This window comes from Volvox carteri (assembly GCF_000143455.1).
Source record: "Volvox carteri f. nagariensis unplaced genomic scaffold VOLCAscaffold_25, whole genome shotgun sequence".
Taxonomy (NCBI): domain Eukaryota; kingdom Viridiplantae; phylum Chlorophyta; class Chlorophyceae; order Chlamydomonadales; family Volvocaceae; genus Volvox; species Volvox carteri.
In genome coordinates this window covers 119,336-135,828 of record NW_003307568.1, presented here as the reverse complement: position 1 = coordinate 135,828, position 16,493 = coordinate 119,336, and the positions used below count along the sequence as shown (strand labels likewise).

Here is a 16,493-nt window from a genome sequence, read left to right as displayed (position 1 = left end):
AGGGTTGGGTTGGGTTGGGTTGGGTTGTGGGTTGGGGTGGGGCATTGACGTGCCACATGACAAGAGTGCCCACATGCCTCCATGTCATGTCCCGTATCATGTCCCCACCTTAATGGCGTTCTTCGCCATGGCTCGCTCCTGGAAGCCACGGATGCGAGTCAGGGTGTCGAGCACAAGGGCATCCAGCTCCGGAACCAGCAGCTGCTGACACAGCCGGTGCGGCTGCTGCTGCTGCTTCTTCTGCTGCTGCAGCGCTGCCACAGGCCCCGGCCGAGAAACTCCGGCACAAGCGAGGTCCGCTACCGGCCGGGCGCCGCCAGGCGCCGCGACCGCTGGCAGCGCCGCGGCAGCTCCGCCATTATTGCTACAGCCGCCGCCGCGGGCTGAGGAGACGGCGGTGGCTGGTACGGAAGCCGCGCCAGCGCCTGGTCCGACACTGGCACCCGCCGCATCCCCCTCCTCCGCACCTTTGCCGCCGGCTGCTCCGCGCTCCAGCACGTGTCCCGGCTGTTGCGACTGCTGCGGCTGTAGCAGCGCATGAGACTGTGCTGGGGCCATCTGGCCGTCCTCGCCGGGCAGCGCCTGTCGCAGCAGCTGCCGGGCGGCTCGTGCTAGGTGCTTGCGGCTGGCTATGTGCTGCTGGAAGGTCATTTCACTGTTGCAGAGCACGCTGCATAGGGCGCAGGAGAAGGGCGATGCATCGGCGGCAGCGGCGGAGGCAGCTGCAGCGGCAGCGGCGCCGGTCGTAGCTGGGCCACCGGCGGCGGCGTCTTGCGGCGCGGCGTCTTGCGGAGCATAGCACTTCGCTGCAGCAGGCTGCGGCAGCACCCAGCCCCTGAGTATCCAAAAAACATGGTTAAAAAAGGGATTGTATACACACACACAGGCGGGGATGCAAGGGGATCATACATATGTGTGTATAAGATGTACATACATACAGATGAAGGCGGACAGGTAGGCGCGAGGGGAACGTAAGCTTCTGTTCACAATTACTGGAACTGTATGCATAACCCAGGGACGGCATTCTAATGGAACACCCCCAAGCCGCAGCGGACAGCGTCGTGACTCCGCATGACGGAGCACGGCGACTACGGCGCCCGTCGGATGCCCAGCAGTGTCGTACTCCCACGCCCGCCTGGCCTGGCTATCCTGGCTATCCCTTCAAGCACCCCGCCCCTTGCTGCACCCCCCATCGCTCACGCGGCTGTGGCGCGCGTGATGTGCTTTCGGCTGGCACAGTGCTGCTCGAACGTCCAGCGGCTGTTGCAGTGAACCTGGCATAGCCCGCACTTGAACTCCAGGGGCAGCTGCTGCGGCTCCGGAGGTTGGGGGCGTGGAGCCTGCGACTGAGGCTGTACGGCGTCACTCGCCTGATCTTGGGCCGCAGAGGCCGCCGCTGCGGTCTCTGTACCGCTGCCACATTCCCCAGCTGGGCCCCGCGGCTTGTCCAGGTAGGACACCGCCACTGACCCGCCATGGCTTCGTGTCGGCGCCGACGGCGCCCTCGTCGCCACCGCCGTCGCCGCAGGCGACGGCGAAGATAATGACTGTACGGCGTCGCCGTGCTGATGTGCAGCGCCTGGCGGCGGCGGCGCCGCCGCCGCCGTCGCTTGCTGCTGCGGTCCACGCTCTGCCGTCGCGGAATGTGACTGAGTCCGTGCAGCTGCGAGCCCAGCGATCAGCGGCCGAGACCAGGAGTTGACGGGAGCCTTTTGCTCCGCCGGAGCCGCTTCACCGGGGCTTTGCGCTTTAGGAGACGTGCCGCTAGCGGACGCCGCCGCCGGCAGCTCACGTGCTGCCAGGTGTCTGGACTGAGGGGCCCCGGAGGCGGCGGGGGCCGGGGCCGGAGCCTGAGCTGCTCGGTACGATGAAGGCGGCGGAGCCGCGCCCGTGGCCGTGCTAAGGGCGGCACGTATGGTCGTACACGTTTCTGGGACCGGTGACCGCCCTCTGCCGCCTGCAGTAGCACCCGGCGGAGGTGCAGAGGCTGCTACAGCCGCCGCTGCGCCAGCGGAGCTGCGGGTTGAGGCCGAAGCCGTCGCAGCGTTAGCGGATGCACGAGAAGACGAATGTTGGTGCGCGGCGGGGCCGCCGGCGGCTCCGGGGGTTGAGGTCCCGGCAGGCGGTCCACACACAACCCCCGCCCTGGTCAGTAACTGCACAAGAGGCTTCGCGGCAGCGTGCCTGACGGCGGCTGGACGCTGATCCTGTTGCGGTGCAGCGGATGCGGCGGCGGCGCTCGCGGCCGTGGCGGGGTTGTTGCTGTTGGTTGAAGCCGCAGGCTGTCGTACGTGTTGCTGCTGCTGCTGCCGTTGCTGTTGAGCTTGTTGTCGCGGTGGGCCCGCTGGCGCTGTCGTCGTCGTCGGCGGCGGATTATTGGTGCTTGGCGCCAGGTCGCCAGGTGCCGCCCTGCGCAAAATTTTTATGACTCCCGGAGACGCGGGAGGGTTGCCGATAGCGGCGCCAGCGGCGGAGGCTGTGGCGGCAGCAGCTTTAGCTTGACCTGATCCCGGCCGCGTTCCAGACCTCGGCCTCCCTGCCGCGGCCTTATTTGGAGCCGTCGCTGGTCCACTGCCGCCGGCGCCGCCGCCGCCGCCGGCCGCTGTAGCCGCCGCCGCCGTAGACGCATAGTAGAACGAGAGCTGCTGCTGTTGCTGTTGCTGCATCAATTGCTGTTGCTGTTTGAACAGCTCTGTCAACTTAGGCAGCTTGAGGGAGGCCATCCAGCCGGACAAGACGTCCACTTTCACGGCCTGAGAGACGTCCTGCAAGTCCTCGTCGTCCTCGTTGTCGTCGTCGCCACCACCGGCGGCACGGGACCCGCCAAACAGCATGGACGATGTCCAGGGCCGGACTGGGGACTGGGGATTTGCTGACGGCAGTACGGGCTTTGCGGCAGCGGCGACAGCGGAAGATGGAGATGGCAGCGCCGTCGCGACGGGCGCCATGGCACCGGCACCGCCAGCCCCAGACACGCCTTGTGCAGATGGCACCACCGCCGCAGCGGCAGCCATTGTTGACGCAGGTTTATGGCCCTGCCCTGGCGCACTGCCGCCGCCGCCGCCGCCGCGGCCGCCATCCGTCGCTGCAGTCGCTGCGCCCGCGGCAAAAATCGCGCCGCCGGCGGCCTCCGTCACGGCTGCGGAGTGCGGTGCTTGAGATTGTGCTTGTGCCCGCATCTGTGCTTGCATCTGCGCTTGCGCCTGCTGCACCTTCGCCTGCACATCGCGGCGCTGCAGTATCAGCGCTGCCGCCGCTGTCGCTGCTTCCGGACTAAGCTGCCCCTCCTCGTCGTCATCCTCCTCCTCAGCCGCCGCTGCTGGCGCCAGCGCCGCCGCAGCGCTCGCAAAGACCGCAGCTGCCGCCGCAGCTGCAGCCGTGGACGGCGCTAGCAGGGCCGAGCGCGCCACCGGCAGCCCCATCAGCGTGGTAGCACCAGGCCCCGTAAACGTTCCTGCGGCCGTGGACGCCGCGCCGGACGGGGCCGGGCCCACGGCCTTAGAGCCCGCTTTTGCCGGTTCCAGGGCCGGCGGGGGCGCCCCCGCCGCCGCCGGGGCGGCGGCGGAAGGCACAAAAGGGTGGCTGACGGGCATGCCCCACATGCCGCCAGCTGATAGGCCCTTAATGGTGGATGCAAAGAGCGGCAGCGCGGCCGCCTGAGGCCCGCTGACCTTGCCCTGCCACTTGGAAATCGTGTCCGTCCAACCCTTCAGAACTGCAGGTGAGTGCGGGAGGGTGTGTGCCACACGATGACGGGATAGCCAGGAAGTGCCAGCTTCAGCGCGCGCAGGGGGTTAAGACGAGCCACATGGGGAAGATGGGGTTCACACGCACAGGCCGGAGGAGCCATGCTAGCCTGAATCGTGCAGGAGGCACGTGACATCAGGCGCGCATTACTGCTCCGCGCGGCTTCTCCTCTTTTTCCAACGCCGAGGGGGGTTAAGGCGAACCACAGACGGGTGATGCTGATACCTGGGATGGACCCCCGAGGGGGAATCGTTGACTTATATGCAAGGAGCCGCAAAGAGAACCAACTACCGACACGTCCACGACACAAACTGCCACTGCCCGGAGTCCAGAGCGCTGATGCTAGATCCATAATCCATAGTCCACGATCCATGATCCACGATCCAGGTGGAACGCTGATGCGAGTGAGGGATATTGCGGTCCGTACACGGCCAGGCGCCCCGCGCGGCGGGACACTTCAGGGATTACAGACAACTCGGAACCTGGAAGCGCCCATGGAAGCGCCTCCCACAGCCCACAACATTTCTTTCATACAGCCCCACCAGCCCCCGACCCCCCTTCATCTCGACTGCCAACTCACCACCGCCCACGGACGAATCGTCACCATCCTCGTCGCTGCTGTGGCCAGTGGGCTCTAGGAGACCTGCTGCGGGCTGCAGCGGCCGTCCGCCTGCACCAGCCCCAGCCCCAGCCGGGGACGCCACGGGCGCGGCCGGTGCTGCTGCTGCTGCTGCTGCCGCCTTCCGTCCAGCGCTGGCCGCCTCCATCACCTTGCCACCAGCGCGACTCGGCCCCGCGTCCGCAGCTGCCGCACCACCGCCACTCACAGGTGTTTTTAACTCGCTAACACCCTTTGCCGCACCTTTTACTGCCCCTGCCTGCCCAAACCCAGGCAGGGTGGCGCCTCCAAGCCGGGCCCATGCAGCCGTCGCACCGCCGAACAGACCCATGGTTCCGCCCGAGCCTGGGGCCCCTTCCTCGTCTGACGCGTCGCTGCTAGAAGCCAACCATGCGGGCATGGAGGATCGGACTGCTGGCGCGGGCTGGGTATCCGTTAAGCGAGCCTCAGCTTGCTCAGCAGCGGCGCCGGATTGCCGCAGCGCCGCTGCTGCTGCTGTTGGGCCACGTCCAGCGCTGGCCGCCTCCATCACCTTGCCACCAGCGCGACTCGGCCCCGCGTCCGCAGCTGCCCGCTTCCACCGCCACTCACAGTTTTTTTAGGCGCTAACTGCCCTTTGCCGCACCTTTTACTGCCCCTGCCTGCCCAAACCCAGGCAGGGTGGCGCCTCCAAGCCGGGCCCATGCAGCCGTCGCACCGCCGAACAGACCCATGGTTCCGCCCGAGCCTGGGGCCCCTTCCTCGTCTGACGCGTCGCTGCTAGAAGCCAACCATGCGGGCATGGAGGATCGGACTGCTGGCGCGGGCTGGGTATCCGTTAAGCGAGCCTCAGCTTGCTCAGCAGCGGCGCCGGATTGCCGCAGGCCGCTGCTGCTGCTGTTGGGCCACTACCGACCTCTTCCGTCACTTTGCTGTCTTCAAGGCTCTGCGCCGTGCCCACAGCTGCTGCGCTTCCGCCTCGATTGGCAGTTTTTTTGGGCGCATTGCTGCCCTTTGCCGCACCTTTTACTGCCCCTGCCTGCCCAAACCCAGGCAGGGTGGCGCCTCCAAGCCGGGCCCATGCAGCCGCCGCACCGCCGAACAGAGCCGCGCCTTGGCCCCCTTCCTCGTCCTCCTCATCCGACATGTCGCTGCTAGAAGCCAACCATGCGGGCAGGGAGGAACGGGCTGCCGTTGCGAGCTGGGCATCGGCTGGGGGAGCCGCAGCCTGTCCTGCGGAAGAGAGCTCCGGTTGCACCTTCACCCCTTGCGCATGTTGTTGTTGCTGAGGCAACTGCGGCTGCGGCGGCTCTGCCCTAAAGGCGGTGCTGACGCCGGACTTTCCGACGGCCGCCGCGTCGCCAATGGAGCTAGTCGAGGCTGCGCTGCCAGCCGCGGGCTTCCCTTTCAGCTGCGTGCACGCTGCGTTGACGGCAGCGGCGCTAAAGGCAGTCGCCGGAGCGGCAGCTGAAGCTGTATCGGATGCAGTGTCAGCCACTCTTGGCAGCTCCACTGTGGCGCTATCGGCTCTACTCACGAGGCTGGTGGCGGCGGGCGTCGGCGCAGCCAGGGTCGGGTCTTCTAGCGGCCGGGGCCCGGAAGACGAGCCTCCGGATGAAGTTCCCTCGGGCGGGCTGGTTTCGGAGTCGTGTGGCTTACGTGACAGCCGCAGCTCGTCGGCCCGACGGTGCATGACTTCCTGGACGCCCCCAGCAACTGCAGAGCGGAGCAAACAGCCCAGATGGGGGCGCAAGAGGCAGGTGTGCAGATGTGTGGATGGCAGCCATTGCCACTGCCACTGCCACTGCCACTGCCACAGCCGCAGCCGCAAGCCGCAGCCACAGCCGCAGCCACAGCCGCAGCCGCAGCCGCAGCCGCAGCCGCAGCTGCCGGCGCACCGTAGATAGTGGCACTAGTGGCAATTTGTTTATCCAACATATGCATCATCACCAGCATCATCGTCGGCCGCGGTAGCGGCAGCGGCGGGTACGTCGGAAAAGAACATAGCTTCATGTCGCACAGGCCTCGCCATGTATGAAGGGTCTTCCTCAACAAGGCAAGGGGTAGCATGGCGGTGTGTGCAGCGGTTTTGGTGTGACAGCGGCGGTGTCACGGCACGATCGGGGTATTGGGTTCGCATGGTGGGCCGCGGCATGGTCGAGTCACGGAGGCAAGTGCTTAGCCCTCCATGCCACAGATCAACGAGATCGAAACAGGGCGATGTGGCCAGCGTCGCTGTCCTCATACCTTCACAGCCACTGTCGCCGCTGGTGCTCCCTCCCTCACCTCCACAGCTCCCGCCGCCTCCGCCACCAGCGCCGTCAGCCGCCTCCGCCAATTTGCCGTCAGCCCGCCGGGCGCGCGCCGCGGCCGCGGCTTCCAGCTCCGCCGGCAGCTGGTCCAGCTGCACGTGCGCCGCCAGCTCCGCGTTGCTGGGCTCTCCCTGACGGTGTACGGCAGAGTGATGCTTCAGCTTATCTACGTAAGCCATCCTGCGCCGTACTAATGTCCGATGCAGCGACTCAAGGTGTGGCCGCGCCTTAGCCAGCGCAAGCATGAGCAACTGGGGCCGCAAGCTTGGTGGCAGGGTGCTGGCAGAGGCGGCGATTTCGCGCGCGGTCGCTGAGGTCGGCGGCGGAGGCAGCGGCCCAGCCGCTGCCGCGCCGTCCATGGCCGTGCTGGGCATGGCCCCGGGCGCTGCAGCTGCGGCTCTCTTTGACTCGTGACTAGCATCGCCAGAGTTAGTAGCAGCTTCCGGCCCTGCCCTACCACCGTCAGTACTTTCATCTTGCATGCGCCGCAGCTCCGCCTTCATGGCGTCGTACACTTCCACCACGGATAAGTACGACTGCCGTGCTTGATGGTACGCCGCCGCTGCTGCTGCGAGTGTACGGTTGGCGCGATGCTGCAAAATGAGCGTTTTGGCGCGTGTGGGCCGCTTCTTCCGCGGCGGTGCCACGGTGCCGGCGGCGGTCAGTACCCGGCGTGTGCCGGGCTTCATGGCGGCAGCGGCGCCGCTTCCGGCCGCAGCGTGTTGAAGCTGCGGGTGCTGCGGGTGCTGCGGGTGCTGCGGGTGCTGCTGCTTCAAGGCCGGCGCTTTCATGACGACCCGGAGTGCATTGCTGACGCGAACTTGCATAGAAGTGCCGCGTCCCGCAGGGATGGCGGAGCCGCGGGCCGGTGTGGTCGCGACGTGACCTCCGGTGCCCGGCACAGCAGCGTCCAGAAGCTCCGCCAAGGTGACGACGCGCTTGCTGGGCTTGGCGGATGTGGCGCCGGCTGGGGTAGGAGTACGGGCGCGTAAGGAAGCCGCAGCAGCGGGTGGAGCCGGTCCTCCCGCCACCCCAGGCGCTTTGGCTGGCTCTGCAGCGCTGCGCCATGCTCGGCGAGAGCCAATCGTGGACCAGCCGGCGCTTAGAGCTTCTGGGCAGGAGGGCAGCGCAGCAGCGGGAGCCATCGCTTCATCACGAGCAGGAGCACGGGCAACAGCAGCAGAGTCAACGGCGGTGGTGGCGTTGACGGTGCTTACTCCAGCGGCGCTGTCACTGACCGGTGCTGCCGATTGCGGCGGCGCCGGTGCCACTGGGCGACTGCCGTTTGGCGGGGACGTCTGCCACCGCAAGCGCCCAGCGGCCCAGGCGTTGGCAGCCATCGAAGGCAGCGATGAACCAGCCGTGGCAGCAGCAGCTGCAGCAAGTGCTGCTCCTATTCCGCCGGAATTGCTCGCCTGCATCTGGTTCGGGCGAATAAACCCCTGGGCGGGAAAACTCGAACAGGGAGGGGCCACCGGCCCGGCAGACGCGACAGCTACCGCTGCCCCGGACGGCCCGGCGGCACTGACACTGACACTGGCACTGGCACTGGCACTGCCGCCCAGCCAATTTTGCTGGGCGCTAATGCTGCCCGAGCCTTGCACCGTCGTTGGCCCACTCCTAGCAGGCCAAGGTTGCGATATGGGAAGTGGCTGCTGCTGTTGCTGTTGTTGCTGTGCGGCATGGTAGGTGGCATGCGCCTGCAGGCTTGGAAAGAGCTCAGATTGGATTGGCTGGCGCTGGTGTTGATGCTGCAGCTGCTCCTCCTGCTGCTGCTGCCGCCTGAACTGCAGGTACTTGGCGTCCTCGCTGTTGATGCCGTCATGCGCGGCCGCCAGGTGCTGCGCCAGCTGGGTATAGGTGGCGAAGGCCTTGCCACACGCGCGGCAGCGTACCTTACCTGTGGCCGGATCAAAGGCACTGCGACGCGCCTGCGCCAGCAGCCGCTGCTGCAGCCCAACGGTGGCGGCAGCGGACGGTTCGGTACCAGTGGCGGCGCCGCCATCGACCAGCAGGCGGTCGCCGCAGGCCGCGTGTGGCTCCTGTTGCTCAGCCGGAGGCGGCTGGGAGCCATGAGCAGGACGGGCGCTAGGCCCCCTGCTGCCCCAGGCTGAGTCCGTTGCGGACGTTGATGCGCTAGGACAGCCGCCCAGAGACGGTTCCGCAGTTGCCGCTGTTGGTGCTTCTGTAAGAGCAGTAGGATGTCGTGACGGGGGGGACGAGTGTCGCTGTTGCCGCGGCTGCGGTGGCCCAGGCTGCTGCTGCTGCTGCTGCGACTGCGGTTGCCCAGGCAAATTACTGAGTCGATGTACTGCTGCAGGTCGTGCCATTACGCGATGGGCGTGGGGGCCATACAAATGCATTTTAGCTCCAGGGTTTTGTTGCATGGTCGGAGGTGCGGGTGGTCGTGCTGAATCGGATGACGCCTTTGGAGGAGCCCTGGCGGGAAGTGGGTTTCCTCCCGGCCGTCCCAGAGAACTAGGTGGAGTCGGGGAATGGGCTGAATGTCGCGACCCAGATCGCTGGCTCCATGCACCGGCGTCGCCAGTGTCACCTGACGACATCGATTGCTGCCGAGGAGCAGGCCGGGAGTCTGTCCGAGAACGCGCTGGTCGAGCAGAAATGGTTTGCCAGGGACCGCCGTCATCAAAGTCTTGATGGGAATAAATGGCCTCCATACGTGCTCCTGGTGTTTCGCCGTTGCTGCGCGATGGCCAAGCGGAAATTCCAGTCCGCGGTGGACGATGAAGCTGACTTCGCTGCTCCATATCCACAAACGGGTATTCGAGCCAGGATTGAGCACTGATGAGCGTTATGCGCCGTCTCCAACTGCAATCTCGAGCAGATCCCGTCTACGACCACCGACATTCGTCATAAGGAACAGCCACCTATGGGGCTGCACCTGCAAAGGCATCCTCTTTATGTTTGTTCCGATGGACCGATACTCTAGTAATCAGTCGGTCTGGGTTATGAGCTGCTGTGGAAGGTTAGGGTTAGGAAATATCTCCTCGCCGCAAAAACTCCTACGCCTCAAAATGGAAAACAGTTTGTTACATTATACACAATTTCCCTACTGGTTAACACCACATTGGTGCTAACACCACTCCGCCTCAACTCCATGTGTCGTAACTGGACAGGTAAATACACAAAATATGTCCTTTGCTCGTTTCTGAGGTTTCCTGTGTGGACGAGCTGTGGTAATTTGGTCTAAAGCAACTACTGATTAGACATCTGTGTATGTGTCAAAAGGCCAGCGGCTGACTCGAGGCATGGGCGTTCCCTCGAACGGATGAGAATGGCGCACACCAACGAAGTCGTTCGTTTTGCACAGTTACAGGTCTGATTTCAAAGAATCATCTTCCGCTGGCCTTCCTCACAGCCTTAAAGTTCTTGATCGCTTAATTCGCGCCTTCACCCTCCCAGAGCGTTGTCGATGTGACCTTTCTGTCGGAGCTGTCCGAGTTCAAGCTTAACGTGTGGAAATTGTCAGAGGACCCAGTAGAAATCGTTGGTGAGCAGCGACAGGGCTCCAAATCCCTTAAAAGCGCTCGACTTCCCTTCCTGGACACGACCGCGCAGCTTCGCTCCCTCAGTCCATGCCCAGTCTTCGCCCCTCTCTCAGTCCATGCCACTGACTACATCCCCTCTCCCTGTCCTCATGAACTCTAACCCACCTGAAGCCTACCTGTCCCCAATCCTGCACTTGTGCGCATGTAGGACTTGGATCTCAAATGGATCAATTTCTAAAGAAAAACGTGTGTGATCGCATATGCCGTAGTCCTTTACCTTGCGTCACCCGACCCGCATCCTAAGATCTATATCCTTACATGCCGCACACGCACCGCACCGAACGCAGGTTATTTCAGTCCCAACCGATATGACAGCGTGCCGGCCCGGCTTCAGCTGGATGTGTCCAGTCTGCGCCCCAGCGCCACCTCCAGGCTGGTAAGGTACACATTGGTGGGCTCGATAAGTCAACTATGAACCAAACAAACAAACAGACAAAACACCAGCCAAGGGCCCTAACGTTCCCAACCACCCTCCCCGACGCCTCTGCCCCAACCCTAACCCCTACCGATCACCTGTGCAGCTATGTAGCCACCTAATTCCTTGACCCAAAGTACCCAACTCAACGATATAAACTACCAACTACCGGGACCAACCCATTAACCGGAACGGAACCAACCACCGGAACGGACCCCTGGTTCCATGCCCAGGACTGTCACGCGGCCCCGGGGCAGCTGCTGCTGTTCAACACCATTGAGGGCTTCAGGGGCAGCGACAAGCAGAGCCTTATGCGCCAGGTGGGGGGAGGGGGAAGGGAGGGGAGTGGGGAGGAAGCAGAAGAGGGGAAGGGGGGGAGTGGGGAGGAAGCGGAAGAGGGGAAGGGGGTAAAGACGAACCACGAACGAGTGGTTGTGAAGAAGGGGTGGGATGGGACGGAAGGTGATGGAAAGGAGGAGTGTATTAAGGGAGGAGGGTTTAAGTACGGCAAGAGGATGTGGACTGAACCAAACAGGATGAGGACCAGGCGGGTGGAGGGGGGGACTCGGGGAGGTTATGTCGGAGCTAGTGGGCAAGGCGGCGGGGCTGTAAGGCGGGGTGGGTGTCCATTGGCGAGTTTGAAAGTTGACTGAGTTCACGGGGTATAGAAACGTAGGCTTGGGGGCTATGCGCTGCGTCCAGGGGGTTCTGCGGCGTCTCCTCTCTTAACTCATATGGCCACATGCACCCCTCTCCTCCAGCTCCCCCCCCCCCCCGCCCCGATCTCTTCCCCCGCCCTGCCCCGCACCCCCCCCGGTGGCCAGGTGTCGGGGCAAATCTGGTCCGACATCCTGTGCGGCGCAGCGGAGGCTGAGCCCTGGAGGTTGTGTCGCTTCCTGCTGCTCATGCACGGAGATCTCAAGCACTATAAGTTCCATTACTGGTACGGCTGGGGGGCCCTCTGGGGGGAGCGGCGCTGCGGCAAACCTACATATTGCTCAATAATCCCTCAGCTCTTCCCCTTTTTGACGCCCTTTGGTGGGTCCCTGTGGATTGCCTACTGCTGCTGCTGCTGCTGCTGCTGCTGCCGCACCTGCTGCCGCTAATCCTGATGTTTCAGGTTTGCCTTCCCCGCTTTGAAGCCGCCCGCGCCCTTCACTCTGGCTGCCCCGCCCGCCCCGCTGGCGTCCGCCCTGCCGCCCACGGCTATCGAGCTGGTGAGAAGATATAGCAGCACTGCCCACGCAACAACCCCCCCGCCGACCCGCTGTGTGTTGCTTTCCTCAGCTGAGCTACCTTTGTTGCATGCATGCCCGGGGTTGTTTACATCCTGACATGCCGGCTGCGACGCCTACTTCCCAGGTCCCTTCCCAAGTCCCGGCCCTTTGTCGTACCCTGCCGTAACTCCACCTGTGGAGTCCCCTTCTGGATTTCCCCGCTCTACGACCCCCGGATCACTGCCCACACGAGGGACCTGCCCTGGGCCTACCTGCAGAATAACGGCGAACACCAACCCCCGCCCGTATATCCCCCCCCGCACTCTCCCCAACCTGCGCCCTGCTTGCCCTCTTCCCTCCCGCCTCTTCCCGCACGCACACTCCCCACTCCCCACAACACCTCCTTTACAAATTACGACTGGGTAGTTATTTCTTACATACTTCTGGCGTATCAGTCTATCCTTGGCGCATCAGCTTCACTCGTTCCTGCTTCGTCTTCCCGACTCTTCCCCCTCTTATACCTAAACCATGCGAGCTCAAGGTCTCCGCGGCTTGCGCGGCCTGGCGCCTAGCACCTGCTGCTGCTGCAAACTCCCCCTCATCCACCGCCGCCACCGCCTCCGCTGGCGCTGTCGGTGCCGCCCCAGTCAGCAACAGCGTCTCCGAGGTCCTCGCCCGCAGTGGCCCGGCCTTCTGGCTGCTGTCCAGTCCCGAACACGACCTCTCCAGGGACGTGCTCACACACGGCCTCAACGAATGGGGGAAGCTGGTGCAGCCGGGGGAGGGTGCCGGCAGTGATGGTGCTGGGGGAGGAGAGAGCCCGAAGAGGCGGCATGTGGTGTTGGTGTTTTCCGACGGCAGCCACCAGGCGGAGTATCCGGGCTGGCAGCTGAGGAACGTGTTGCTGATGGCGGCGGTGCGGTGGAGGGTGCGGGAGCTCAGAGTGAGAGGAAGGGGGAGGCGAGGGAGGGGGGGGAGGCGAGGGAGGGGGGAGGCGAGGGAGGGGGGCCAGGAGGGCAACAGTGGGAGAGCGAGGGGGTGGGGTGGGCGGGCGGAGAGGGGGGAGCAACGTGGTGACTTCGTTAGGATCTGGAGGCGCTGCGCCCGTGGGGAGCAGCACGGGGGTTTGGAGGCCGGATCGGGCTGTGGGGGCGCACTGGGGGCGGTGGGATGGGGAGGAGGTCGGAAAAGACTAGGAGGGAGCCGACCGAAGTCGGAAGTTCGAAATCCTAGGACTCGCATCCTACTGAGGCGATGATCCATACACCTTACCCGTGTCGGATGTGGTGATGGTTTTAAATCCTGAGGCGCGGCGCCCACCGTCAGACGCCGCAAGTCGCACATCAAAACCAAATACCTCCCACCCCTTGGGCCGCAGGTGTTGTGTTTGCGGGAGAGCAGTCGTGGCGGCGGCCGCTTGGATCCACAGCGCACCGTGATTCTCGATGTACGGCTGCCGGACATTGACACACGCAGCTGGCCACCGCCGCCGCCGCCGCCGGCTGCGGCCGTGGCTGTGGCTGCGGAGGGCGAGACGGGGAGGGCGCCCAATGCTGAGGCCGAGGCCGCCGCCTCTACTACCGCCACGGCCACCACGTCATCATCGCCCTGCGACGTCGCTACTGGTCGCTGCCCGGAGGCGGTGGGGTGGGAGGCTAATGCTCAGGGCAAGTTGCTTCCCAGGTGGGCTTGGGTTTGAAGGGCTGGCGACACGGGACGTGAGTGGGGGTGAGTAGGGGGAAGGGCGCAGGCCTGGCGGCCCGGCCCGGCCGGGGTGATGTACACGCAGGCGGCAAAGCATGACCGCCTCGGCTGTTAACTTATCACGTTCAACCCCCCCCCCCAGGTCACAGTCGTCACAGTCGCCACGGACGCCTTTCGGTCAGTTTTTACGTTTGCTACTCTCTTGCCCTGGCAGCAGCTTCAATCGTGTGTGGTTCGTCTTTTCCCCCCCCCCCACGCATGAACCTACTCACTCAACCATTTACCTGCTCACACCGACCCTGCCCACGTAGGGACGTACCAGCCTCCTACCCTCGCTTTCCCGACATCCCCTCGCATGAAACCCCTATCCCCCTCGGCCTGCCCCATCCCTTGCCGTCCCATCCCTAAACCAGGTTCCTTGACCTAGGCCCTCACATGCGGCCGGAGGCACAGGCGGAGCAGGCAGTGGATCTCAACTTACGGCTGATGAGGTGGAGGGCGGTTCCGGAGCTGGAGGTCGGGACAATGGCGACAACAAAGTGCCTGTTGCTGGGTGCGTGGGGATGAGGTTGGGTCGCGGCTGGGATATTGGTGGAGAGGGTTTGGGGGCTTGCCGCTCTGCCTCCCCCTCCGCCTGGCCCGAAGGCACGAATCCTGGCTCGCTTACCTCGCTTACCATATCCCACATCCACCCACGGCGGCCCCTTCGCACTACCCCTTCCCGCCCCGCCCCGCCCCGCCCGGGGGACAACCTGCAGGTGCGGGCACGCTGGGCTGTGCCGTCGCGCGCACCCTTCAGGGCTGGGGTGTACGGCACATCACCCTGGTGGATAGCGGCCGGGTGGCCTTCTCCAACCCTGTACGACAATCCTTATTTAACTTTGAGGACTGCCTGGGGGGTGGCAGGTGCGGACCGGTGTACCTGTACTGCTGCTGCCGCTGCTGCTGCAACCGTTGCATCGGCTGCATGTACCCTTACAACCCTCCATGTCTGTCTGTCTGTCTGTCTGTTTGTATGTCTGCCTGTTTGTATGTATGTATACGTGCATATTCAGGCCCAAGGCTGAGGCGGCTGCGGAGGCTCTCTGCCGCATCTTCCCCTCCGCAGTGACTCGGGGGGTGCAGCTGTCCATTCCCATGCCGGGACATCCACCGGCGGACCCGGCGGAGGAGCAGGCCCTGCAGCAGGTGAGGTGTGCAGGAGGGTGGCAGAGAGGCGGAGGAGGGGGGGAGGGACTTGCAAGCGGGTAAGTACTTTAAAGGAAAGACGACGGCCTAGGTACGCCAAGCAGGGCCGCCGGGGTGTGTGTTGTTGGCGACTTGGTGATGGATGGGCGTTTTCTGAGCTGCTGCGATGCAGTGTTGTCGACTGTTGAGAGGACATGCGGGTTGGAGGGATGTGGAGGGATGTGGAACCTGTCGGTGCTGTTCTGGGGCTTTGGGGTGTGATGATGGGAAGGCCGCGGGGAGGTGGTCACGGAGCGTGGCAGACGTTATTGGGAGAGGCGTGTGTGCCAAGGTTTCTTCGCGGTGGTGGTAACCAATCGTACACTACAACGCGTCGTCACTAAAACGCGTGCTTGTTATGGCACCCCAATTATTTTTATGAGTAGAAGCTCCATCGTTCTCCTCATGGGAAACCTCCACCACCACCACGTCTGCTCTGCTACCTCCACAACCCACCACCGCCACTACTACTAGTTCTACTGCCACCGCCTTCCCAACCACCGCCAGGCCACCCAACAACTGGACGATCTGGTTTCGGAGCATGACGCTGTGTTCCTGCTGACCGATACCCGAGAGTCCCGCTGGCTGCCTGCGCTGCTAGCCGCAGCCCGCCGCCGCATCGCCATCACCGCCGCCGTCGGCTTCGACTCCTTCCTCGTCATGCGCCACGGCGCGCCGCCAGGCGCCGCCAACGCACCGGCGGCCTCCGCCGGCGGCCAGCGGCGCCTGGGTTGCTACTTCTGCAACGACGTGTTCGCTCCGGCCAACAGCACGAGGGACCGGTCGTTGGATCAGCAATGTACGGTGGCTCGGCCGGGGCTGGCGCCGGTGGCGGGGGCGCTGGCGGTGGAGCTGCTGGCTGCGCTGGTGCAGCGGGGTTACGCGGGGGAGGCGGCTCTGTGTGCTCCGCCGCCCAGCCTAGCCGGAATGCAACCAGGTGCGTGCGCTTGCGCGTGTGATTATGAGAGGTGTGGGTCGAGACCAGCTTCATCTACGCACCATCCACCCCACGTACAGGGCGCAACCTTGATACCACTAAGTCGACCGCGCAGCCACCTTTTTTTCCAATTTTTCTCCTTTTCGATACCCAAGCACATTTACAGAACACCCGCTCCTCCGTACGCGTCCGTACGTTTCCGTACGATCGCGCAGATGCCTCCGCCCCGCTGGGTCCCGCGGCCCACATGGTCCGGGGGCAGCTGTCCGCCTTCAGCCAGGTGCTCATGGAGGGTTGGGCATTCGGACAGTGCACCGCATGCAGCGCCGCCGTGGTGGAGGCGTACCTGGCCCGCGGCTGGGGGCTGGTGCGGGAGGCGCTGCAGTCACCGGCGGCGCTGGAGGCGTTGACGGGCCTGTCGGAGCTGCATGCCGCCGCGGCGGCGGCGATGATGGAGGAGGAAGAAGTGGAGGAGGAGGACGAGGAAGCGGGAGAGGAGGAGGGAAAGGAAGAGCGGGAAAGGGGGGAGGGGAAAGGAAGAGAGGTTGGTGGGGAGGAGGCGAAAAGGGGGGAGGGGAAGGAGGAAGAGGACGAAGATGACTGGACGGAATTGTAATAGCAGGCCGCCGGCAACCTGCGTGTGTGTGTGTGTGTGGTGCCTGTGCAGGTCGTTGACCGCTGGGTATTGCGGGTTACGTTTTATGGGGAGGCCAGGGTGTTAGTCCAGTTGATACTTCTTGAATGCTGAAAATACAGAGGCGGAGGGA

The 16,493-nt window shown here is 64.4% G+C and overlaps 2 protein-coding genes across 2 annotated transcripts in view; one reads left to right on the top strand and one right to left on the bottom strand.

Annotated features, from left to right (window-relative positions):
* The window catches only part of VOLCADRAFT_92218 (uncharacterized protein), a gene marked incomplete at both ends in the record, with an annotated part of 10,970 nt that extends 1,749 nt beyond the window's left edge, over positions 1-9,221 (bottom strand). The window contains 9 exons of the mRNA XM_002951610.1: positions 109-383; positions 468-670; positions 1,201-3,715; positions 4,328-4,417; positions 4,610-4,861; positions 4,992-5,159; positions 5,369-6,061; positions 6,632-8,842; positions 9,194-9,221. Of these exons, the coding sequence (XP_002951656.1) occupies positions 109-383; positions 468-670; positions 1,201-3,715; positions 4,328-4,417; positions 4,610-4,861; positions 4,992-5,159; positions 5,369-6,061; positions 6,632-8,842; positions 9,194-9,221 (6,435 nt within the window). The remainder of the gene's footprint in view (positions 1-108; positions 384-467; positions 671-1,200; positions 3,716-4,327; positions 4,418-4,609; positions 4,862-4,991; positions 5,160-5,368; positions 6,062-6,631; positions 8,843-9,193) is intronic.
* Positions 9,222-10,068: 847 nt separating this feature from the next.
* apg7 (ubiquitin activating E1 enzyme-like protein) lies at positions 10,069-16,342 on the top strand (the record flags this gene model as incomplete). Its single annotated transcript, XM_002951707.1, has 12 exons — positions 10,069-10,260; positions 10,875-10,961; positions 11,466-11,584; positions 11,762-11,959; positions 12,654-12,801; positions 13,237-13,368; positions 13,498-13,541; positions 13,976-14,115; positions 14,321-14,468; positions 14,618-14,750; positions 15,297-15,726; positions 15,942-16,342. Coding segments are annotated over 12 exons (2,172 nt in total), but the record flags the coding sequence as incomplete, so codon positions are not given.
* Between the last annotated feature and the right edge of the window lie 151 nt (positions 16,343-16,493).